Source organism: Doryrhamphus excisus, chromosome 2 (genome assembly GCF_030265055.1).
Source record: "Doryrhamphus excisus isolate RoL2022-K1 chromosome 2, RoL_Dexc_1.0, whole genome shotgun sequence".
Lineage (NCBI taxonomy): Eukaryota > Metazoa > Chordata > Actinopteri > Syngnathiformes > Syngnathidae > Doryrhamphus > Doryrhamphus excisus.
Window position 1 is genome coordinate 7976395 of NC_080467.1, and position 26815 is coordinate 8003209.

General features: G+C 42.7%; 1 protein-coding gene across 10 annotated transcripts in view; it reads right to left on the bottom strand.

The window, feature by feature from the left end:
• The window catches only part of rgs3a (regulator of G protein signaling 3a), a 92932-nt gene that overhangs the window by 32973 nt on the left and 33144 nt on the right, over positions 1 to 26815 (bottom strand). For 8 of the 10 annotated variants that reach the window (XM_058065057.1, XM_058065052.1, XM_058065051.1 and 5 more), the window contains 2 exons: positions 25251 to 25294; positions 17758 to 17892 (listed from right to left, as the gene is read on the bottom strand). In XM_058065057.1, coding sequence (XP_057921040.1) covers positions 17758 to 17892; positions 25251 to 25294 — 179 coding nt within the window. Of the gene's footprint in view, positions 1 to 9712; positions 11074 to 17757; positions 17893 to 25250; positions 25295 to 26815 lie in introns of those variants that run through there. The other 2 variants (XM_058065047.1, XM_058065055.1) reach the window with 2 other exon arrangements.

A 26815-nucleotide genomic window follows, 5' to 3' on the forward strand; every position in this document is an offset into this window, starting at 1 on the left:
GAGCTTCGCCATGATGCAACTACACGGCTCCTGTCATTACAGAGTATCGGGAAATAACAATATCGTCCATGTTTGCTGGGCTCCGGCGTACACGTCAATGCACACCAACACGTTCAAACCTCGTAGGACACGTCTCCAAAATGCGCCTTTAACCTCTTCCAGCCCACAGAGTGGTCGGCGGATGGATCATTACGAATACATCGTGAGTGGGCAAACACGGTCCACACCCACATAATCATATTTCAGTTTTGGCTTCTTGAAATGAATTTTTAATACTGATTGTGCACCAAACTGCTGCATGGTGACCTTATTGCATTACCAATGTCTTCAGCTAATGACCAAACTACTGAGATGGAAAACGATGCTTTTGTACGGGTAAGGCGTTATTGCACACTTACTTCTAAAGCACTTTATTGTCATACTGGGGCCCACACATCAACATGAGCGTAAAAATGAAGCACCGCCACTTAAAAAAAAGGTCTAAAAGTTGAGCTTTATGCCTGCAAAGTTTTAGAGTGAACTACTTGACACCATGTTGGCCCCCCTCCAGGAGGGCTCCTACAAAGTCGGCATTGAAATACATTAAAAGGAGTGATGGGTGGCGTGGGTTGAGAATGTAAGCTTGCAAACAAAGAAGAGGGTGGCTGGCAGGGAAAAGACTTCTGGGATGATTTATGCTAATGCTAATTCGTAATGGTTGCATTTATTTCAGATGTGCTCATTTTTCCACTCTTTGTGTAGAGTTGTGGTCTCCTTTAGAGCAGCTACACACAATAACCCGCACGGAAAACATTTTTGATCTTCCAGAATCTGCACCTATTCCAGCTGTATTTCTTTGGATTTGTGCTTCCTGCCAAAAACGCTCTGTTTTAATTTATTCCGCCTCCGGGCACGCCCACTCCGCTGCATTTGGTCACACACCCAAAGTGCTTCCTAACTATGAACCATATAAGGAAGTCACAGAGGGGCGCTTTGTGACATCACAAAGGAACACTTTGACCACACCTTTTCAAAACCAAACTTCTTTCAGGGCTCAAACCTCATGATCTGAAAATGTGGCATGGTTTATCACCAAAATAGAACATTCTAACTACATTTATAGGTCAGAAAAGTGGGAAAAGCATCATAGGTCCCCTTTAACAATGAAAAGAACGTCACATGTTTAAACTCACGCAATTCAACATGTCTGAAAAGAAATTGGAAGAAGCAGATCTTATTTAATCCGAGCAATTACTATCATAGTTGGGTCACTTCCTGTGTTGACACTTGCATAACAGGGACAGAATATATAGTATATATAAAGTATATAGTATTTACAGTATAAAAATAAATTGATGCTTTATGGGATGAGGAAAAGAACAGAAGCAAAATAGGTGCTAAAATAAATAAATAATTAATAGTAATAGTTTCCAAATTATATATAAAAATGACAGAAATGTTACGTAATATATAAATAAATACAGGATATAACCTTATATAAACTTATTACTTTTAAATACATTTTAGGTGAAATACATTTGGGATAAATGTTATCAAACAGTATGAAGATTACATAGAAAAAAGCATCGATGTATGTATCAACAATGTTTAACAAACAGAATGTAGTCTTTGGAGGAGAGCGTAAGCGACTACGTAAGACCAGACATGGAGCGGAACCGAAGCAGGGTCCATTAAAAGGCACATTTGTTATTTACTGGACTCGTGAGTGGATCTATGAATTAATAAGATGAATCCGGGCAAATCAATTCGGCCTTCTTTGAGTTGCGCTGCGAGCCTCGTGAAAGGGCCTCATTGTGCTCGCCGGCTTGACCCATGACGACGGGCGGTAGTCACAAGACGCCGCGCTCTAATTGGAGAGAAGGCCGAGCTGTTTGCGCGCTTCTGAAGCAGCTCAAATTAGTTTTTCCCTCAAGACTGTCTCACCTCGGACATGCTGGCGTCTCAACTTTTCACCTTTGACGTATGCACAGCTTCGATTTACTGTAAGTGTGGATGAACCACATGGCTGTATGTTGATGAAAAAGGACAACATCACACTGATAATATTGGTTTTTATATTCTACATTGTAACAGTTACCAATTCACAACAGTCCGCTTTGCAAAAAAGCCGTAATCAGCAGTAGAAACAGAACAGAAATGGTTGTTTGACATGAAAATAACTAACTATTTATTTAAAAATATTATTTATATAACACCATGAACTATTTGGAACTGAACTCTGTGTGCACATGCGTGTGAGCAAGTTAAATTTCCATTCAATACGTAACCTTCTGCATACTACACTTTAATTGATTTGGTTAAAGTATGTTTCGGTTTGAGTTGGACTTTATGAGATGAGACTAATAACGCTAACCAAGGTTGCACTGTATTTCAAAGCAGTTAAAAGTTTGGACATTTTCGGTAGTCTTTATAGCATCCCCGAAAAATACAGGGTTTTTTTGTGTATTTGTGTATTTTTTTTTCCGAATATAACACCAACAAAGACTGACCAAGACAAGTCGTCTTATATTTGGAGTGTCGAGATTTAAACACGCAGACCAACAGGAAATGGCAAGGAGAGTGACTTTTTCTTCCGGTTTTCCAAAAACAGGTCTTGGAAAAGATAGGTCGTCTTATATTCAAGGTTGTCTTATTTTAACAACTTGTTTTAACAAATAGCAGAGTGCTTGTTAAAATGATTTACATATGTTTACATACAGTAGTATTCAACTACATAAGTCAGTATGAATACTTTTCTTATACTTATGTAGGCTCTTATCTAATTGTTGGTGCTTTTGGTCTTTTGACCCTATATTATTTATATCATGTTCCGGTTTGCCCTTTCAGTGTTTTGTCTTATTTACCACACGTTCCAGCCTGTTGTCCGTCTACTGTTTGCACAGCACTGTGGTCAGCTTCGGTTGTTTTAAAACGACCAACATAAATCCCTTTGATTTGATGCTCTACTGCGCTGCCAGCGGATTGAATAAATAACATAACATCCAATAACACATCCATGACCAAAAATGTCGGCTTGTTGCATGACATCAGTGATTTAGCCCGTAGAGAAGAATGCTCGGCGCTCCAGATGAAGCTCTGTCCCAGTGTGCAAACACACCTTTTGCTTCTGAGTGTATAGATTTGTCTCTGCTTAGGAGGTAATGTGATGAATTCAAACAATAAGAGCCAAACGATGATCAAGCTTTGATGAAAGCTAATGACTTTGTGCCAGTTTGCCTCACATCCTTCTTAAAAATGGTACCCGTTATGTCACTGTATGGTCATATCACCTTGTACTTCGGTACGTGACAAAAAATAAATAAAAATCCAAGATAAAATAAAAAAAAAATTATTTTTTAAATTAAAAAAATATATAAATTAAATTGATTTTTTTTTTTTAAATAAATTATATTAGGAAAGCATTATGTCACTGTATGGTCATATCACCTTGTACTTCGGTACGTGACAAAAAATAAATAAAAATCCAAAATAAAAAAAAATGATTTTTTTTATTAATAAAACATAGAATAAAAAATTAAATACATAAATTAAAAAAAATGTAATAAATTATATTAGGAAAGCAGGAAGTGAACAAATGAGTTAAAAGAGTTACTGATTATAAAAGTACCAGATGGAGGGGTAGGATTTAATAAGCTTTGCTTCTTGCTACTCCTTTTGGACATGTGGAACTGTGAACTGATTATGTGATGCATTCAATTGTAATCTGAAGCATGTTCAAATGAAATTAAACCATTACAATTACCAAAAACATCAGACTGACAGCAGAGCTTTTTCGTGCTTCCCGTTTCCCCTTCAGAGTCGACTTGAAATGTCTTCTTTATGCTCATGGATACGCACATACGCCTCAAGGTAATCCAGACCTCACTACTTCCTCTTATACCCACCATGACCCCACTTAAACGCTCTCCACTAATGTCGTACATCAAGATGTATATTAACAATAAAATGCACTCTGAAAAGACTCCTGCAGGGAATTCCAGCGAGGTCAACTTACAGTTCATATATTTTTCCCCTATCCGGCACCCCGCGCCCCCTCAGCAACCACGACAGTTCCCAAATACTTGACAAGCGCTGTTGTAAAGAGATGCCATTTTAGGTCTATGTTGAAAATGTGAGTACTGCTAAAATAAAACTGCGAGCTGTTCTAAGTGCAGTAAAAAAAAAACACTGCAGTGAGTCGATGTGATATTTACATCTTGACCAGACTGACCCCCCCATCGTTCACTGTGACAGTTGAAGTTACGGACGGAGACACAATGGAGCCACCTGTCAGATACACTTGTCCCCCCCTCACATGACCCACACCGGCACTCACACACGCAACCGTCATGCGGTCTCACGTGAACGCTCCCTTCTATTATTTCAACCGGATGATCCGGAGGAGGCGTATTCATCATGAGGATGGCGCTTTGTTTACAGCTCACAAGGCACTCTAGGATAATGCTAATGGCCGACTCCATGTTGTCCGAGTGATTAAACACAAATGAACCCCTGACATGGACTCTAATTAGACACAGCAATCAGACGCACTGGTAAAAGCCAAAGAGGGTGAAAGATAGGATAACCAACACTGGAGGAGAATTCTTAACAATGGTGTTATGGAGGAGGGTAAAGAGGACGGCGGTATTTAAAGTGGAGGTGGTTAAAAACTAACAAGATGGCTTCTTCGGAAAAATAACTGTTGCCTGGGACGATAATAAAAAAATGAATCACACAATAAATCTAAATGATACTAATTTTGCCGGCCTCAATACATTATATCTGTTTTTCTTGCCTCACGTCATCATTGGTTCACAGAACAACGGCATGAACAGAGTGAGTCCTTTTGGTGTCTTTGTTTTGGTGGGTGGAGGCGGGGCCTCCTCTTCCTCTGTACAATAGTCTTATTCGATGGTTTAGTTGTTTTAATGACCTTGAAAGCATCATTTTGACACAGTAAAGAATGACATTAATTAGGGTTCCATTGTGTGTATTTTGTAGGTAACGGCTAAGGATCGACCGATACATCGGCCGGCCAATATATCAGGCCGATATTTGCGTTTTTTCCTTGTATCGGTATCGGCCGATACGTGCCCTTTTAAAATTAATAATGCCGTTTAAATGTGTTTTTAGAAAGCTGAATCCTACTGTGTTCAGTGTTTACATTTCAATAAATATTTGTTTAAACATGAGACCTGTAATATTTGTTATCATGGTCATTTTTTCATGTAAATTGAGGCATCAAAAGCAGTATCGGCCACAAATATCGGCCCAAGCAAAATCGGCCATCGGCTGAAGGTGATGGAAAAAAATCGGTATCGGCATCGGCCCCAAGAAAAAACATATCGGTCGATCCCTAGTAACGGCTACTTTGTTATACGCATTATTTGGTAAAATCGTGTTACAACAGTTCATTCGTTCATTCATTTTCTACCGCTTTTTCCTCACGAGGGTCGTGGGGGGTGCTGGAGCCTATCCCAGCTCTCTTCGGGCGAGAGGCGGGGTATACCCTGGACTGGTGGCCAGCCAATCACAGGGCACATATAGACAAACAACCATTCACGCTCACATTCATACCTATGGACAATTTGGAGTGGCCAATTAACCTAGCATGTTTTTGGAATGTGGGAGGAAACCGGAGTACCCGGAGAAAACCCACGCATGCACGGGGAGAACATGCAAACTCCACACAGAGATGGCCGAGGGTGGAATGGAACCCTGGTCTCCTAGCTGTGAGGTCTGCGCACTAACCACTCGACCGCCGTGCCGCCTGTTACTACAGTATGTGTGACAAATAAACGTGTTACATGACATTATTATGTTTTGTTATGATGTTTTTATTATGGTCGTTAGCGGTGCCGCCCTAAGACTTTTGCACACTACCGTGCAATTGTCAATATCCAAGCAGTCATTTTTTTTGAAGGTCAGACACTTGCAGCAAAAATAGAAGTGCAGGGACACACACACACATACAGGCAGCCATGGACAGTCACCCAGGGACAATCATGTGACCTCTGTCCTGCCGTTACCATGACAATAAGAGATCTATCCCAGGGGAGCAGCTGCGCTCTGCTCCAAATGTTACAGCTCCACCTATGAACTCTTGGCATCCCCGCTTTCCCTGCCTGTCGTATTTCACTGCACCTTCAGTGATGCCTTTAATTTCCTGTGGTTGTTTTTAAGTAAAGCAGAGCGTTCAGGAGAAGCCGCATCCTCACCGCCGCCGCCGCCGCCACTGATTCCCCTCCCTTCACTTTACTTACAGAAACATTAATGCTTTAATGTATCCTCTCAGCGAATCCACGCCCATTTCTCAATAAATCTGACTCGAGTCAATTAGCAACGCGGTAGGAAATACAGTACACTGTCCGACAAAAGGACATACTTCCTGTTGGCAGTCCCTCCCATCCTTCCTGCCCACCATTCAAAGCTGGATGTGTCCTAAACTAAACTGGCTGGAAGGACATTGAGATGCGACTCCAAGTCCCAACAATGCAATCTGTCTACTGTATAGATTTAATCATAAAGAACTATAAACTATTATCTACTCTGGTATTGTGTTGGCCTCAGAAGTGGGAGTGTTCCGTCCACAGGATCTCTGGTATGGGAGACCCCCAGTAGTGAGTTGGGTATCTGGTGGGACTTTCAGACGTGTTGTTGGTCAAATTGTGTAGAGAATAGTGTTACTTTGCCAACAAACCTGCCTTCTGGTGTCAGAAGTGGGATGGTTAGCTCTGAGGCCATGCCTAGCATGCCCTGGCCACAGGACCTCCGGTATGGGAGACCACTAGTAGTGGGTGGGGTTTCTGGTGGGACTTTCAGATGTGTTGTTGTTGGTCAAATTGTGTAGAGAATAGTGTTACTTTGCCAACAAATCTGCCTTATGGTGTCAGAAGCGGGATGGTTAGCTCTGAGGCCATGCCTAGCATGCCCCGGCCACAGGGCCTCCGGTATGGGAGACCCCTAGTAGCGGGTGGGATATCTGGTGGGACTTTCGGACGTGTTGTTGTTGGTCAAATTGTGTAGAGAATAATTTTACTTTGCCAAATGACCTGCCTCCCGGTATCAGAAGTGGGATGGTTGGACGGACCTTTTGAGCAGGGGACTCCAGAGGTGGGTGACGTACAAGTATCATTTGAAAGTGGTACGGGTGTACAGGTTTTCTAAGCAACCCATGATAACATTCCCTATCCCTACATTTAATACACATCACCACCTCCCGTGTTGATGTAAATATAATATAATACTACATGATACTACTAGTACATCAACAGCACACTGTACGTTCATACAGACATAATGGATGCCTGTAATGTGTGACGGGGGCTCGGGCCATATACATGATCCTTATATAGAAGCTCCATCTCCAAATGGATATATTATATGCACAGCAACGCACGGCCTCTTTTGCTGGCCAACTTCCACGCTCGGAAGAGCGATGAGGCAATCACAATCGTTTTATCCATCAGACCCGTCCATTTGGATCGTGCTTAGAAGAGAGGATATGACACGCAACGGAAAAAGGGTCCAAGGGAACAAGTGGTGAACAGGTCGATGGATCAATAAAAACAAGGAGGCGCTACCATTATTGGAGATGTTCTCTACAAGAGGAACATCTGATAAAAGTTACGTCTTGTTGAGGGATGTAGGTTGGATGTAGATGGAGAGGTTTGTGTAAAGATGCATTATTGACCAACACTGAATGTCTCTGACGTAACTTGGCTTTTTCTGCGTGACGCCGAGCAGCTGAGGACAATGTGACCACTGAGCACAACTGGAAGAGGCCTTCATAGAAAGAGATGTCTGTGTGTGCTTTCAATGGACGTGCGCTGTAGAATACGTGGCATAGATTGGCAGAATAAAGTCTCTTCTTGTTTTTTTTGTCTGTGCAATTGACCGTATATGGACAAGTCAGTCACATGGAAACGTCACCACTTTTGTCATCACCTCTTCACATCAGTGTAGTCAGGTTTAAACAACGACACTGCAAAGGTTCAGGTTCCTAAACGCAGCTCGGTGACCCAGTTTTTATTGGGTCACCATTTGTATGAGTACTTTACAGGCGCACCATTTATAAAGCTGGGGCTTTTTGATCCATGATCTTATCATAAGTGGATGTCTTTTGAGCTTTAATGATGATTATTACTATTAATGTATGCGTATGTGGGGATATTATGGCAACACCTAAGATACTTTAGTAGGTTTGCTAAATTGGGTAATTTAAGAATTTACAGGAATTAAGTGTGTATGAGAATTTTCATGCACATTTTGTTTTTGTTTTTTTTTAGAAACAACATTTGCAGAATATATGAAAACATGAATGTAGCAAAAAATTGTTTTAACATATTTAAATATTATTTTTTATTGTATTAAATAAAATAAATAATACTAATACTAATATTGTATTATACTAATACTAGTATACTACACTATTAGTAATACTAATACTAATACTAATAATGACAAATAAAATAAATATATAATAATTTAAAAAATAGATTATCATACATACATTTATTTTACTTTTGCATGCATAATTTCTTTTTATTGTTATGCTTTTTTATTTTATTATTATTATTGTTATTATTGTCATTAATATTATTATTGTCATTATTATTATTTTATTATTATTATTGTCATTATTATTATTGTCATTATTATTATCATTATTATTATTATTATCATTATTATTATCATTATTATTATTATTATTATTATTATTATTATTATTATTATTATTATTATTATTATTATTATTATTATTATTATTATTATTATTATTATTATTGTTGAACGTGTGCAACAAACCAAAAGCCACCAATACGGTAAACATGTGGCATACAGTAACTCCATAGCAGGTGGCGCTCATCCGCACTTTAAAAGGGTAGAATCGGACAAAATAGGACAAAGAAGGAAGGAGCTCCCTCTCTTCTGTTGTGTTCTTGCTGTGCATTGTGCGAGACAAACGAGAGGCTTTGTGGCGTAAAGCATCGTTTTTCCAAGGTGAGCAAATAACAAACAGCTCATTTGTTCAAGCTACGGCGAGCTACAACCAGCTGATAAATCACACTGTGTGTGCGTGTGTGTGTGTGTGTGCGAGACAATTGACACTGTCTACTATCGATCAAGGACAAGCAAAATGATAAAGAGGAGGAGAGCGGATGAGATGTTTACAGTGGAAAGTGGTCATATCATTAGTTGTGTATCAGCAGACAACAAACACAACCTGACCCCCCCACACAAATAAGTGAATAATCCCCATAATTCCCCTGGTGGGGATACCAGAAAGGCAATTACACCCAAGTGTGCTTCCTGTCCTCCTTCCCCTCTGTTTGCTCTCTCGTGTATCTCTAGGACTTGAACATGCTTTAGAGTCTTTTAATGGCTAACCCCTTCTCTCTGGCAGTGGAGGGCTAATCCATGTCACTTGCAGCTGAAATAAAACAGCCCAAACGAGATGTAAACAGCCTTGGGGGACAACTGCTTGTTTATCCCCAACGGAGGCAAGAAAATAGTGATATGTAGGAGGACGGATGGAGAGATTGGGACAAGAAGTGAAGAGAAAAAGTGAAAGAGAACACATGACAAAGTCTTCATATCTCTAAAAGGACGCCCAATGAGAGCTTGATTGCTCCCCCCCCCACCTATCTCTCCATCATCTCTCTCTGTGACCAAACCCCTCCCTGCCGTGCTGCAACAAAAACAAACACTTTCCTAGTTTAAAGTCACCAACCTGTCAAGAGGAAGTGGTCCCAAGTTAGAATCCGCTAAATGGCACCTCAGAACACATCTCCATTAAAGTGGCCTACTTCCTTTTTCGTCCAAGTGGCGTGAGTGAGAGTGTCGCTGCGTGCGATGATTGTGTCAGTGTGGGCTCGGCCAGCAGAGAGAGAAGAGAAAAGAGGATGGAGGTTGTAAGGGAAGGAGGGAGGAGGGTGGAAGGAATTATAGAGGGAGAGAAGGGGAGAGAGAGAGAGAAGAAGGTGGACTCCCAAGTGCAAGGGAAGATAACCAGAGAAGACAGCTCAGCGTGCGGAGAAGGGGATGCATTTGTGTGTGTGTGATGCTAACCGGTCCATAACATCTAAGCGTATAGCATATACCATTATATATACTATACCCTCCATTTATGAGTCTGTGGTTTTGTTTGCTTTGGACATGCTTAACAAGTCATATGAAGGAACATCACATGTTTACTCTTCCATCAACACACAAGCAGCAGAGCTTACTAAAACGTCTTATTAAGAAACCATTGCATTTGCACTTTTACACCAAAATACACAAAACTAAGATTCACCCATGAACAACCTCCTCTAACAGTGTTTTATTTCAATGCTGCAACATGACAACATGCAACCTGCAGTACAATTTACAGTTTGGGGTTATTTTAAGTATGATTGGAACCCGTAGTGACTTCCCTTAACAGCAGCAGAGAGAGCTCGTTCTGTGTTTATTATCATGGCAGACTTTGTGGGAGTCGCCAATTCCGACTACTTTGGGACAAACAAAGAACCGGAACCTTGTGTCGTGAACGTACAGAGGACCAGATGCAGGTGATAGAAGCTGAGTGGACCAGAAGAAAGCAGTCGTAAATGTGGAGCTCGCCAAGCCATGCCGAGAGAATTTGTGGCAGGCGGAGTTACCATGAATGGAAAGGCTTTGGGTTTCTGGCGAGGAGGACACTGCTCCAAGTGACGCATCACAACAAACAATTTGTTATCAAAAATTTTTAGCCTGAAAGAATATACAACTTAATTGTCAAAATACATGACTTTATTATTGGAATAGTCCAACTTTTTGTCCATAATATTCTCACACTGTTTTTTTTTTTGTTCTCAATGATTCTCACCGGTGGGTAAAGACCCAAAGCCAATCATGGAGCAAATTATTATTCATGAGCTTGTAAATACATAAATGTTGGTTGAAATGCAAGTAACATGCATGTCCCGGCCAGTAGGTGGCAATGTATCCTTTGCAAAGCAACACTGTGTGTATAATTACCAGCTATGATTGCCAAAACCTGCACGGTAGACAAGTGGGTAGCACGTAGACCTCACAGCCAGGAGACCCAAGTTCAATCCCACCCTCGGCCATCTCTGTGTGGAGTTTGCATGTTCTCCCAGTGCATGCGTGGGTTTTCCCCGGGTACTCCGGTTTCCTCCCACATTCCAAAAACATGCTAGGTTAATTGGCGACTCCAAATTGTCCATAGGTATGAATGTGAGTGTGAATGGTTGTTTGTCTATATGTGCCCTGTGATTGGCTGGCCACCAGTCCAGGGTGTACCCCGCCTCTTGCCTGAAGACAGCTGGGATAGGCTCCAGCACCCCCTGCGACCCTCATGAGGATAAGCAGTAGAAAATGAATGAATGAATGATTGCCAAAACGTGGGGGTGCTCCATTATTGTTTTCCTGGCAACAACAAATGAGTTCATCACTATGAAGTAGCATCATAGCATGTGATAATGCAATCTATAATATCTTATCTGCATGTCACGTACCACACTCGCCATCAGCCTGCACTTTGCTATTGCTGTTGTCAAGGTCAAAGCAGATACGTATTGCGCGTCTATATTTAGACATGTTTGCACGCTATAATTGCCCTGAGTCATAGGTTGCCGCCATCACCTGAATGCTACGAGTGGCCCATTATGGTCCAGTGTAAACACAACTTCACTGACGGGACGAGCAGGACATACCTAGTCGGCAGTTATTCGTGGAAATCAACTAAATGGAAGTGAACCACTACACCACAAAGAGTCCATATCTACCACTTCATGAAACCAGACCCCAACACTCGATAGAGGATTAAGGCTCAGCTATGTGAACCACTACACTATCAATTGCACATGTCCACAAACGTGAGAAAGAACTTTTTTTTCTCATTTCTCAACATTTCACAACAGATTGTATAAGGTCAGCTATGTGAACCACTACACTAGCATTATATTTTGTTAGTCCAGGCCATTGCTAACGTAGACCCACCTCCAAATCTAATCCTTGTGTCATCCATTCCACTTCAAAAGTAACGTTTAAATTCAGCAGTGTGAACCACTACACTACCAATAGCCGATATCAGTGTCAGCATTATGCTCTCACTGAGCTAACAATTCTAACATTCCAATATCAGTGTCAGCATTATGCTCTCACTGAGCTAACAATTCTAACATTCTTCCATCATTTTTATACATCAGTTTTATATATCTTAAAGTACAAACCCAAGAAACATGTAAATGTACTACTATTACATGAGATTTTGTACAAAAAACTACCAAAGTGTGTTTTCCTGGGTGTCCAATGACAGGGAAATGTTCTTACGTGTCTGCTCTACAAATGTTTAGGGAGGAATAACCTTACAGCATACCTGTCTGCACCACACGGTTTTAGTTAAAGAAGCTGAAGCTCCACCAAAAGAAGCTGAAGTTCCACCAAAAGAGGCTGCAGCACCACCAAATGAAGACGAAGCTCCACCAAATGAAGCCGAAGCTCCACCAAATGAAGCCGAAGCTCCACCAAAAGAAGCTGCAGCTCCACCAAACATGACCATAGAGCAGCAAGGGTGCATTGGAGCCCCCATGACCAATACCATCAACATGCATGGGCCTTAATGATGACAGCAGCCCAATTCCAACACTTATACAAGAGACACAACATTACCTTCGACACAGGCATCTGGACGCACAGCTTGTTGGACTGTGTGTGCAAAGAAGACACACGTGCGGACATAAACACACACACACACTGAAGAGCACGCGTGCAGAAACACACACACACACACACAAAAGCAGCTAATCCAACGTCTCTGATGTGTGCTTCCCTTTTCTGTCTTGTTGGGATGTCGCAGCAGTCCGGGCACAGGCAATAGTGAGAGAGCAAGACAGTGCGGTGAAGCAAGAGGGGGGAAAATGGGTGGGGGGGTGAAGGATGGAGGAAATGAAAGAAGAAGAGGAGATAAGGAGAGAATGGTGAAGTCTAGTGTAAACACAAAGGGACTGAAGGTTATGCAAAGATCCAATGGAAGTAACTCTGGTGAGCGCAGCATTCAAGTGTCCTCTTCCCATCTCTCTCTCTCTCTCTCTCTCTCTCTCTCTCTCGATCTCTCTCAGCCTCCCTCTCGGCGCGCTATTTTTAGAAGTTACTCGTCACAAATCAAAGCCATGAATCAAAACCACACGGATGAGCAGGACATCACACACACACTGATATACATTCTCTTTCTTGCGCGTGCACACCCAACCCCAAGGGGTTTAGCTCCATCAGACCTGATCTAATGGCGTCGGGTGCTTGTTCGATATACAGTATATGGACCCATTTTAAATACAGACAATTCCACAGTGCACGCCTCGGTCACCCCCCCCCCTGACTGACGGACGGCATTTCAAGTAATCATTGGGGAAAAAGGTGGAATACCAGCCTGCAGTATGTAAGATGCTTATACTACATTTCCTGATTTATGGTTATCATCACAACCAATGAAAGTCTCATATCCAAACTATTATCCCGGCTCCACTTAGCATAGCATCACTTCTTTAACCCAAAACATCTGCCTTCTTCGGGGTGGAGTCGGCGTGACTCGGGGCCACACCCACCCTGCTCTGCTGTTGTGTTACACAACACAGTTATGAATAGTTAAGGTTGAGCTAAAATAAAGCTAAACATCGGCCCACTGGAGGGAAGTCATGAATGTTTAAAGAGGGACGGGGGAATTAATCCACTGCAGTAGTGAGTAACATAACATCTCTATGATGCACTGTGTGTGTGTGTGTGTGTGTGTGTGTGTGTGTGTGTGCATTTAGGAAAAAGCTAAACAGGATGAGAGCATATTGTAAGTGGGCCAAATGACCAGGGAGAAGATGTCTAAGGAGATACCGTATCTGCTTCCAGCGATGTGAGGTGAAATATGGTGACTAGAAACCACTGGAGAAACCATTGAGATGGCTAGATCATCTCCATGAGTTATTAGAAGCTCTACAGAAGCACTTTTACAGTAGTTTGCTTTCACATAACAGTGGGGACAATAACTTGAAGAGGTGGAATTTACGAACATGATTCCATAGTAGTGAAGTAAAACAGGAAGTATCTAAAGCGGGGGTGTCCAAAGTGTGGCCGACTTTATTTTATCAAAGATCCTCTATATGACAGGAGCCTTCCACTGTTTTTAAAGACCTGCTGCACAAAATGCTAGTGAAATGTGTTCTATGTGGATCTACATATATATACAGGAAAGGTGTGATGATAACCATAGATCTGGAAATAACTGCATCATTCATTCATTCATTTTCTACCACTTCCTCACGAGGGTTGCGGGGGGTGCTGGAGCCTATCCCAGCTGTCTTCGGGCGAGAGGCGGGGTACACCCTGGACTGGTGGCCAGCCAATCACAGGGCACATATAGACAAACAACCATTCACACTCACATTCATACCTATGGACAATTTGGAGTGGCCAATTGACCTAGCATGTTTTTGGAATGTGGGAGGAAACCGGAGTTAAAGAAATAAGTTATATGTACTACTACAACATTGGTTCTATGACTGCTGCGCTATTGCAACATACAAGAGCAGGTGAAAAAGAACTCAAGTTTCCTTTCCACTTTCTCATGCACTCCAAATCATTAAAGTTAAAGAAATACGTTATATGTACTATTACAACATTGGTTCTATTACTGCTGCACTATTGCATAACATACAAGAGCTGGTGAAAAGGAACTCAAGTTTCCTTTCCACTTTCTCATGCACTCCAAATCATTAAAGTTAAAGAAATAAGTTGTTTTATGTACTATTAAAACATTGATTCTATTACTGCTGCGCTATTGCAACATACAAGAGCAGGTGAAAAAGAACTCAAGTTTCCTTTCCACTTTCTCATGCACTCCAAATCATTAAAGTTAAAGAAATACGTTATATGTACTATTACAACATTGGTTCTATTACTGCTGCGCTATTGCATAACATACAAGAGCTGGTGAAAAGGAACTCAAGTTTCCTTTCCACTTTCTCATGCACTCCAAATCATTAAAGTTAAAGAAATAAGTTGTTTTATGTACTATTAAAACATTGATTCTATTACTGCTGCGCTATTGCAACATACAAGAGCTGGTGAAAAAGAACTCAAGTTTCCTTTCCACTTTCTCATGCACTCCAAATCATTAAAGTTAAAGAAATAAGTTGTTATATGTTATATATTGCTGCTGTGTTGTGCAACATGCTTCTTAATGATGCAATTCTAGAAAATGAATGCCTTTCCATAATTAATAATGTAATCCCTGTCTTTCTCATGCTGAATGTGCATAAAATAATTCCGATTCAAGATGTCCGGCAGCACCCAAACAATGGCTGCCATCCCTGAATAAGGCATGCAGAGTACAGCCTGTGCAAGCAGAAGCAAAGACAAATGGAATTCACTCGTGTCTAATTAGACACAATGAGTAGGAAAGAGTGTGCGTGTGCGTGTGCGAGTGTGCGTGTGTGCAGCAGAGAACCACAAAAAACAGCACGTGTCTTTCAGGCAGCCATGTTTCGACAATTTTAATTAATATCCATCTTAGAAGCGATTGGAATTCCGGCTTAAAGGACACCCAATTAGATCCTAATGAAAACAGAGTAAGCTGCCTCCTGTAATGTTTACAATTGGCCTGTTAAAGCCATGTTTTTTCACTCAGCATGGCAGACTGTCAGCATTATGCTTCTTCCTCCTCAGAATTCCTCATTTAAGGTGAAAACACGGCCAAATGTTTGTGCTATGTCAAACGGCAGTTATTTAAGTCAGATTGGGATGCTTTCCGGAATGGTTCATCATGGAGTGAGTCCCTTAGTGGATGATGCTTCCTTAAATCCTGCACACAATGACCTGCCCCCCCCCCCCCCCCCCCCCCCCAAAAAAAAATAAAGTTTGCATGTAATTACGCAGCGCTGACTGAACATAAACTATTTGCCTCAGAGGTACTCTGCAGAAAGGCAATCAAAAGTGAACTCATTTGTCAAGATGTTCAGTATGATTAAGCAAACAGTCCTCACCCGCCGGAGGGACAGTTCAGATTGAATGTTTTTCGCGAAAAAAAGTAGTGATCAAGGCGAATAGAAAAATGAGTCTCTGCAGAAATGGTGCTTGAAGGAACTGATCGTTAAGCTTCATTTCATCTTTCCACCCAAACACCCTCATGAGCATGTGCTGCAAACAAGTTGGAGGCGTGAAACGTCTGGTACCATGAGCAGATGGCTCAAAGAATGTTTATTTTGTGGAAGGAGTGAAAGAAGTCACTTTGGTTACATTAAATATAAGTGGATGAGCTAGCACATTCAGGAAATAATACACCAGGTGTATTTTAGTATGTTTGGATCTAAATACAGACTGGGGAAGCCCGCCCCCAGAGAAATGACAACTGGAGTTCACCCAAATTGAAAAAGCAATCAATGGACCTGCCTGCCCATGATGTGTGTGTCAATACTCGCATCGATTCAGGCGCTTAACATGTTTGCCTGACATGATTGTTTACAATGAAATCATCAGCAGTATTAATGCTAGCTGAGCAATTTACTCCTTACCGCTGTTACAACAACAATAGAGTAAAACTAGCAGGACCATATACAAAAAGTAAATATATAAGCCGCTTGGACTATAAACCACATATCATAAAATGCCATATTGGACCGGGCAGCGTTTTGAACGGAGCCAACCATGAGCAGTCCTCCGGCAACACAAAGCTGCCCAGCGGATGCCTGTCTGTAAATCATGCGGCGGAAAAATACATCGGCGAACCCACACGCGTATCGGCCGATACCGATTCAAGTAAAGAACGCAAATATCGTCCCGATATATCGGCCGGCCGATGTATCAGTCAATCCTTAGTTACAACATTGGTTCTGTTGTATTGCACAGTACTAGTCAACGTCTACCTATAGAGCAGGGGTAGGCAAACTAAGGCCCAGAGGCCACATCCGGCCCGCCAAGTGTTTGAATACCGCCCGCTTGTTCTCTCTACAGTATTTCATTTATACTTAATATACAACCTGGCATCATGACTTGAGTCAATCTTTTGATGGTTTAAGTAGTTTAAGTAGGCTGGACGGTGGACTAGTGGTTAGCACACAGGCCTCACAGCTAGGATACCCGAGTTTGATTCCACCCTCGGCCATCTCTGTGTGGAGTTTGCATGTTCTCCCCGTGCATGCGTGGGTTCTCTCCGGGGGACTCCGGTTTCCTCCCACATTCCAAAAACATGCTAGGTTAATTGGCGACTCCAAATTGTCCATAGGTATGAATGTGAGTGTGAATGGTTGTTTGTCTATATGTGCCCTGTGATTGGCTGGCCACCAGTCCAGGGTGTACCCCGCCTCTCGCCCGAAGATAGCTGGGATAGGCTCCAGCACCCCCTACAACCCTCATGAGGATAAGCAGTAGAAATTAAATGAAAAGTAGTTTAAGTAGTATAGTTGTTTTTATGAATTTCGTTATTTGATTTGGTGTGTTGTTTACAACAAGTGCTCCTGAAGAAAGGGACACAAGCACATACAGCACATTGCATGACACTAGCAGTATGGCCTGCCGTCAATTTTGTTAAATCAATGCGGCCCGCAAGTCAAAGTGAGTCACTTCTCTTCCAAATAAGCAGACAAGCACACCAAAGAAGAAGAAAAAGAAAGTAGGAAACTGAGTAAGTGTATGAGTGGGCTACATGGTAATATATGCACAAACACGTCATGTGTTAACCGCCTTATGATGGAGGCTGGGATATGGGATATGGGATATGGACGGGGGTGTCCCTTGTCCTATGGATACCTGCTCAAAACGCTCAAGGCTGGGATCCCTCCGGTGAAGCTGGAGCTGCTTGTCGATGTTGTCCTTCAGGCACTGGCACACGTGATGCTTCTGCTCAGCCGAATACGCTTCCAGGCTGAGCAGGCAGTCGCACTTCTGGGCATGGAGAGACAGATGTAGTAGAGAGACACATGACAGTTATGTTGGCATTTGGTTTTTTAGCATCAAAACAGGTATTTCTCATTAGGTCTGTTGTTAGCTAGCTCATATTAACTCATTTTCTGGTGTTAGAATGCACACAAAAGGGAAAGAAATATGTGTTTGTGTTTCATATAAGGATTGGGAATGATGGGCAACATTGATTTCTTAATATACAAGTTTTTCCCTGTAAATCTGACTTTATTTATATGTTTTAGTGTAAGTTGCCACTGTTCTTTAGCAATACTACATTTCTGGTACGGCTTTTTTCTTTGAAATAACCAACTTCATTTTCTTTCTAGCTTGGGTTTCTACTTGTTGGGAATCATCCTGTTTTATATTTATTTAGCAAGTTCCTTCACGACATGGGATTCATTGTGCCCCACTTGGCTGCTCCTCGCTGTTTCCCTAACTCCCTCATCAGTGTCTCCTTTAGAGCTGCTGCAGAAAAAACACAAGCAGACAAAGGAACGGCAGTATTGGAACAGCAGGGTCCACAGTCAAGGTCAAACATGATGGAACAGACAAAAACAACAGTAGGGGGGTATTTATGACCATCACGCTGACTGAGATGATGAATTAGTAGCTTGGGCAAAGCAGACAGAGATCAGTGTCAATGATCTTTGAAATCCATCACTTTAAGTCCGTCACAGTACACACTGTGATAAGCCTCAACATGCTCTGCCATTCAGGTGCTTTTGGCTGTGTTGATGAGATGTTCAGTAGCAGTCCACACATAAGAAGGGGTATCCAAACTTATGACCGGTACTGCTGGTCAAATTTGTTTTATGGCATTAAAATTGCTCTGCAGCCTATTCAGCCTATAAGCCTATGCAGCCTTATTTGTACAAATTACTGTTTACGCTGTACATTGTTCATATTTGATGTCATCTATTTATTCTCCACATTATTATTTATTAGTATACAGGAGCCAGGCAACGACATTTTGTTGGCAATTTCACTGCTGTGTTATTGTGCAATCACAATAAAGGAAGTCTATCTATCCACCCATCCATCCATCCCACTAGTAAGGAGTTGCATCAGCACATCCTTTAGCCTCTTGTGCAAAACGAAACACAAAAAATGTTGTTTTAAGAAATAAAGCAGCCTTTTAGTGTGGCCAGCCTGAGGCACACCTGTGCAATATATCCATGCTGTCTAATCGGCAGCTTGATCAGCATCCCCCATGCGAGGAGGATGGATATTAAAGGAGACACATGTAGACAGATCTGGGAGCCACTGAGAAATAGATAGAATACATATTTGGGTTGACCTCGTGAAAGGTGGCAGGAAAAAGCAAAAAAATATTTTAGTCGGGCATACGGTGGTGGCTGTAGTCCAGCTATGACTTGACTTCATGACTTCAGCCTTGTTAGTAACCCCGCCTCCCTCTGTCCTGGATCTCCACATGGGAAACTAATGAGGCAAAATTCAATGAATGGCCGCATCTACTGCCGAGGAGTGGCTAAAAATACAAGCAGCATTTCCCCTGTAATCAGATTGATGAAAGTGCTCCCTGGTCGAGGGGCACCCCCCCACCCCCACTCCCACCCACCCCCACTGAGCCATCTGGCGGATGAGTTTCTCAGCATGTCGAGGATTCGCCACTCACCTACGAGGCATCATGGTCGATTAGCATGCTTCCACTGACAGTTGAGCTATGTCGTGTGCATTAGGGCCACACCGGCTGGTAAAAAAAATGAGCCGGCTGTGACATGTTTGCTCTCATGTCAGCGTGCTGAATGCCTTCAAGGACCGCTCGGTAAATGCCCCGTTTACTGTCTTGGCAACGGCGATCGATACCAATCTCTGTCGTGGTGGTAAACAAGAAGCCAGAAGCTTGTGAAGCTGAGCAAACTGTGAGCGGATCAAGAGCCCGATTTCCACTGTGGGTTTATTTCTGGGTTGGAGTGGGGGGCCAATAGGTGCCATGCAGCCAAGACGACAGTCTGGGCTCCTTTTATTGGTTAGCAGGTTTTGTATGAAATAATCAATCGAGCTGTTTACACAAAAGCTATGCAGGTTGCATGTGCTTATTTTCAGTTGTTCCGGTTACTTCTACTATGCTAGGTGGAGGTTAGCATTAATAACTTGGGGTCGCGACAATGGAACGTGAGAAGATTTCTCGTTTCTGTCTTGTAGTAGTAAATAAATAAATAAACGAATCCCATGACAAATGAAAATTAACTTCATAATTTGGCCGGCCGTTAAAAAGCCAAAACAGTTAAAAAGCTAGCATTTCAAGAAATGCTGCATACATTTTACAGACAGCATGACGAACCTGAAACCAAATCCTTCCACAATACTACCAATTCCACACCTTTATGGAGTGAAAGATGACACATTTGAATAAATATTGCTTAATATGATTATTATTTATTTTATCATAACTTTAGCATCAATTTGTAGGACCTTTGAAAACTCACCTACATTGTTTTGTAGTGCGTTTTGTCCAGTTATATTTTTCTCAAAATTAACATTAAAATGGCCGTAGACTAATCTCGGGCATCGTCTCTTCTGTTGAGTCACATGTCTTGTGACGCCCCCATAAATAACTGGTGGGAGAAGCAAAGCGATAGCATGAATGATATGGCAAGGCCACAGGGGCCGTGGTCGGGTACGGATCAGAGCGATCACCCTACACAAAACAAAGCGTACACCAGGGTGTCCAAAAACAGCCTGGATTGGCTTGTCCCAAAGCCAAGAGGACCAGCTGATGGACCCTTTTCCCAAGCGGAGAATGGGATTAGCCTCAGTGTCTTTCCCACACTCTTTCATCTATTGCTAGCTTGTTTGTCCGTCTTTCTGCGGTTAAAGCCTAAAAAAAGGAAGGAAAGGAGCATGTACACTGGAATGTTTGCCCCCGCCTCCCCTCCGGCCCTTCCTATAGACGTCATCAAGGATGACGAGCACATGATCGAGCCCTGGGGGGATTTGCCTCTTATCAATGCTATTATTCTGGATGTTTTCTTTTTTAACTTTTTCACATGATTGTGTCGATGACGTGGTTATGCAGAAGAAGAATTTTTATCTCTAGAGCTTGATACAGTAAATAAAGGTTTATATTCCACACCCACATCTTAACTTTGATTGTTTTTTAAATGAACTCAACAGTTCTACAGACTGAATAATTCATTTGGACCTGACTGGGATCAATACTGATGTTCCGCGCTGAACCCGGCCACGGTTTTTAAAAGCTGTTAAGAACAAGTGGAATAAATTGTATAGCACTCTATCTTAATGCTGACAAGCCACTTTATTTGACCATATTGGCCACCATATTTGATGGCAGGAAAGGATTCAATCGTGACAAACTACAGGCTATTTGTACAAAAATAGCAGAAAGTCTATTATTGTATGCATGCCTATTTAGTTGTTTGCTGGCGACCCACTTCCTGGTTCATGGACTATGATGTAAGACGACAGGAATGTACCACTTTTTCAATGGACGAGGGTGAAATGATTCAAAAGATACAAAAAAACGTCTTGGCTCAGAAACAAAAAAATCAGTGAGAAGTATATGCTCACTTTCCACTTGAGTGGGGCATAGTGGGGCATAGTGGGGCGTAGTGGGGGGTAATGGGGTGTAGTGGGGTGCATTGGGGCAAAGTGGGGCATAGTGGCGGGTAATGGGGCATAGTGGGGTGTAGTGGGGGTAATGGGGTGTAGTGGGGTGCAATGGGGCGAAGTGGGGCATAGTGGGGGGTAATGGGGCATAGTGGGGCATGGTGGGGGGTAATGGTAGTGGGGCATAGTGGGGCGTAGTGAGACGTAATGGGGCATAGTGGGACACTGACCTAGCTCACAATGACAAGCCCACTATGAACTTCACATCAGCGCCACCTGGAGGACTGGAGGGGAACTAATTTCTTCCCAAAGGAGCCAAGCATACTGTTACGATTATTCAACCCCAGCAGCCTTATACTGAAGTGAGAGCCATACATATTTAACAATGTCTGTCTAAATTATCACAAGAAAGTATTTAATTAAAAATAATAATAATACAACTGCAGTGCATGACAAATGATACATAATGAAGAAAAGTGGCCTCTCCATCCCATACCATATTCGCAATGCATCTCACATGCTTCACTTCACTTTCTAGGAGATTTTCTGCCAGAAGCGAATACACTGGAAGCAATTACACTCGTGGGATTTTCTGAGAAGACAACTACATGGAATTCTTACTGACTTGCACAACCAGACCTCCGGGATAAACACACATTATAGCAATCGTTGCTCTTCATCAGCTTCCGTCAGAAACAACATATCGTCACATCCTTTCCTCCATTAAAGTCAGTGGGCACTTACATCTCCACTGTCAGCGAGCAGATGCTGCTCCAGAGAGTTCCCCTCCCTGGTGAACCATTTCTTTGGTCCAACGCGGTCAGCCAGGTTACCCATGACCACTCGCCACAATAAGACAGCGACGGCCAGGCAATGAACGACGCTCCGCTTGGATGCTGCCGTCTACACCGGATCTACTTATCTCTTTTACCCCCCCACACCCACCCCATGTACCTACACCGCGCCTATCGGGCTCCCTCACATCCTGCGTCACTGACACACTTGCACACACTTGACTTCCACCGCCTTCCTCCAGACACACACTTTCCTTTCACATGTAAATCTGGGTCAGATCCTTCCCTTTTCAGCGCCTGCTAAAAATGGTTGACCTCCAGTTCTGCAGGAGAAGGGCAAGGAAGTATCTCAGAAAAGAGTGGAAGGAGAAGAAAGAGATAAAAGGAAGGGAATTTAGTCGGAGGTCACAGGAAATGTTATCTTGGATTATTTTCTGAAGAAGGGCAGATGGAAGCCTGATGAAGGTAATAATTGCAGTTTATGATCCATGTTTTCATTAGACAAAGCTAACAACTTATCAGGGGTCATGGTCAGGGGTCATGGTCGCTCCAACACTTCTCTTCCCGTCTTATAAGACAGGCTCGCTGTTAAAGGATAGGAAGGCCTCCGTCGACGTGTTGGCCTCACTCCGCTTTGATTCACGCACCATCTGTCAGCGCATCTTGTAAAGACTCTGTCATCGCTCCACGATTAACAAGCTCGACTGTGGCGTGACGAGGAGAGGAGAGGAGAGGAGAGGAGGAGGAGGAGAGGAGAGGAGGAGGAGAGCAGAGGAGAGGAGAGAGGAGAGAGGAGAGAGGAGAGAGGAGAGGAGAGGAGGAGGAGGAGGAGGAGGAGGAGGAGGAGGAGGAGGAGGAGGAGGAGAGGAGAGGAGAGGAGAGGAGAGGAGAGGAGAGGAGAGGAGAGGAGAGGAGAGGAGAGGAGAGGAGAGGAGAGGAGAGGAGAGGAGAGGAGAGGAGAGGAGAGGAGAGGAGAGGAGAGGAGAGGAGAGGAGGGGGAGGAGGGTAGGGTAGGGGAGGAGAGGAGAGGAGGGGGAGGAGGGTAGGGTAGGGGAGGCGAGGAGAGGAGGAGTAGGAGGAGCAGGAGGGGAGGAGAGGAGAGGAGAGGAGAGGCGAGGCGAGGCGAGGCGAGGCGAGGCGAGGAGAGGAGAGGAGAGGAGAGGAGAGGAGAGGAGAGGAGAGGAGAGGAGAGGAGATGAACTCCCACTGTTCTATCTGCCATGGCCATAAATCAGAGTTCTTAAACTCGGCCCCTTACTTAACATCAACATTTTGTGTAAGTGCGGCCCACACAGCGTGGGGAGATGGCCATGGCATCACTCCTGTTGCTGGGAGCGCTTCTGGCTTCCCAGCATGCTTTTCGGCATGTTTTGTAAGTTGCTAAGTGAGGTGTCCAGAGTTAAGATAGTTGTTGTTTATTATTCTCCACTAGACGTGGCAGTTATGCGTTATTTACTTGTTGCATCTTCTAGGAAAACTGCACTTTTTTTTTATTTCACCCATCATCCACCATCCGCATGTGAGACGGTGGCTGTGTTCGAAACCGTGTACTTACCTACTACTCATACTAACTCTTTGAGTATGCAATGTGTCTACACTGGCAGTATGCGTAAGTTCCTGGATGCATACTGCATTGGCCAGAAATGTTGAATATATATCATCAGCTTACTACTCACACTGAAATTACCCAGGATGCAAAGCGACGTGACGTCACCGCGGGAAAATAAATAAATAAATAAATAATAAAATAAAACGGCGGTATTAAGCAGGATACATTGCGAGTTGGTCCGCTTCTTGTTTTCAAAGTATAAGCAGTGATTTATCACTATGGTTTTTTATATGACAAAAGTAAGGGGGTGTTTTATTATGTGAAAATAACCAGAAGTGCGTTGCTCACTTCGGCTAGCTTACATTTTGCTGAATTTGTCCGAACGAACGGTTGGTATTTGAACAAATAAATGGCACACTCGGGATCTAAACGACCACATGTCAATAAAGTGATGTATTTAAAGAGTTCAGCCTCGGGTAGCAGCGCAATGCATTTTGGGTCGTCATGTAGCACGCTGTAGTGGTAAACGCTTTGCATACTGTCTGATGGATTGGCTATGCAGTATGGAGTGTGAATAGTATGGACATGGAAGCATGTAGTAGTTAGTATGCGGTTTCAAACACAGCCTGAGTGTGTCTTTCTTTTTTATGCGTTTTAAAGATATAAAAACAGACAAAAAGTGATAGCCTAGTAGTGCATGTAATCGGATACACCGATGCCACCAACAAATTAGAACACCTGTAAAAACCTCCTTTTATTGATTTATATGAAGTAGTACATGCTGGGTACAACCATGGTAACATGTAATACTACCTTACCCTTTTGGTAGTGGTCTGAGGCGTTGTGGGACGGTCTGTGGGGAAGCTAAACGTCAATACGCCAGTGACGTAATTCGAACGCCACTTGGTTCTAGCCTGAATACTCTCCACTATTTACGGTATCGTTAAACAGAGAGACAAGTTGAACTAGACTTCCTTCACCTTTTTCCAGACTGTGGGACAAACATCAGGCTCCTTTCATTCCGTCTGGAATCCCAGCAACAAAAAGTGGATCCTTTAAAACATTCATAAGCCGCTAATGAGGCCATTCAGCACATTTCTGTCTGGCTGATGAAATGAACCTCATGAGCGAGTAAAAAAAGAGCCACATAATATGCCCAGAGGCTTAACACTGTGATGTATTCAAAGACCATTTGGACATTTTTGACACTCAATGTGCACATGTTGTGGAAGCGACGCAGACGCAAGAGGAAAAGACATTTTCATTAGCGCTCTCTGCTAATCTGTGTGTCTTGTTCATAATGCGATTTGCAGGGCGCTCAATTGGCCCGTCGGCGCACCAAATCCCGAGCACGCGCACGCACACACACACTTGCCTTCATTTTGTGTGAGGCTACACACACTCACCTCAGTCATGTGAATAAGGTAGAATCTCAGTTCTTCAGCATAATCTGGAAAAGAGAAGAAACACATACGGTCAGTTTTCATTTTGGGACTAACATCTAAGTCAGGGGTGTCCTAACTTTTTCTAACGAGGGTCCATACTGAAATATGAACGGATGTGAGGGTCGCTTTGATATTTGTATTATTTTTACTTCATTCAAGTAACGTTACAACTTTTTCCGCAACCTTATTCTTTGTTTTGTTTGTTTGTCATATAAAAATATCATATTATCATAACAATTTAATGTAATATAAGAGACAGTATATAATATTGTTTCTGATAATATAATATTTCTGTGAATATTTTCACTCCATTCTTGTAAAAGTGCTGCTGATGTTCCATTTTTGCTGTTTTTATTTGGGCAATGTGGAGAAAAAACACATCCATGCGGCGGAAATGGCCCCCGCACCGCACTTTGACCCAAGTGAATAAGAACTTCTCTCAAATAAATGCCTTACCTCCAATAATTAACTTGATAAATTGTAATCATATTTAGGTAATTATATTTAATTTGATCACATTTTATTGATTTCTATTATTCTTTCACTTTATTTAACTGTATTCACTTTAGACCTCACGGTCAGGAGACTGCTGGTTCGAATCTCTGTCTGGAGTGTGTGTATGTGTTCTCCCCGTGCTTGTGTGGGTGGGTTCCTTTAGCCACCACCAGAGGTCACTGTTGGATAGATTTACAGTACAGATAAAGCCACGCTACTTGCATTTGCTTCCCTTGCAGTAATTGATAGTCACTGATAAGCAGTTTTTGCTGCAAACTCATCCCTTCTTGTTGTTATGGCAACAGACTCGTATATTAGCCTTTTGATTCAGCAGATCATTTGTTCTTGTGTGTGTGATCCTCAGTGTTTTCCCACGCTCTTTAACAAGTTTTAGGTGGACAGGAAAACGGGACAGCTGCTGTATTGAACTCTCCTGTATCATGATACACACACACACACACACACACACACCGTCCCTTGTCGAAACAAACACAATCCCCACACCGGCGCCTCTTTCCTGAGTGACGCTGCCGGCCCAGAGAGAAATAACAATGACAGGCAGGCAGCAGGGTGGATGTGTGTCTGCTGATGACAACACACACACACACACACACCGAGAAACAAGCCTGAGTGAGATCCCCTGGTGAGGAGATATAATTACAATCATAATAAATATACTGTATGTATGCCATGCAGCTACAGTGCATGCAGCAGTCTATACCATCTACATTCATTCATTCATTTTATACTGCTTATCCTCATGAGGGTTGCAGGGGTGCTGGAGCCTATCCCAGCTGACTTTATGGCGAGAGGCGGGGTCCACCCTGGACTGGTGGCCAGCCAATCACAGGTCACATATAGACAAACAACCATTCACACTCACATTCATACCTATGGACAATTTGGCGTGGCTAATTAACTTAGCATGTTTTTGGAATGTGGGAGGAAGCCGGAGTACCCGGAGAAAACCAACGCATGCACGGGGAGAACATGCAAACTCCACATGAGGGTGGAATTGAACTCACTCACTC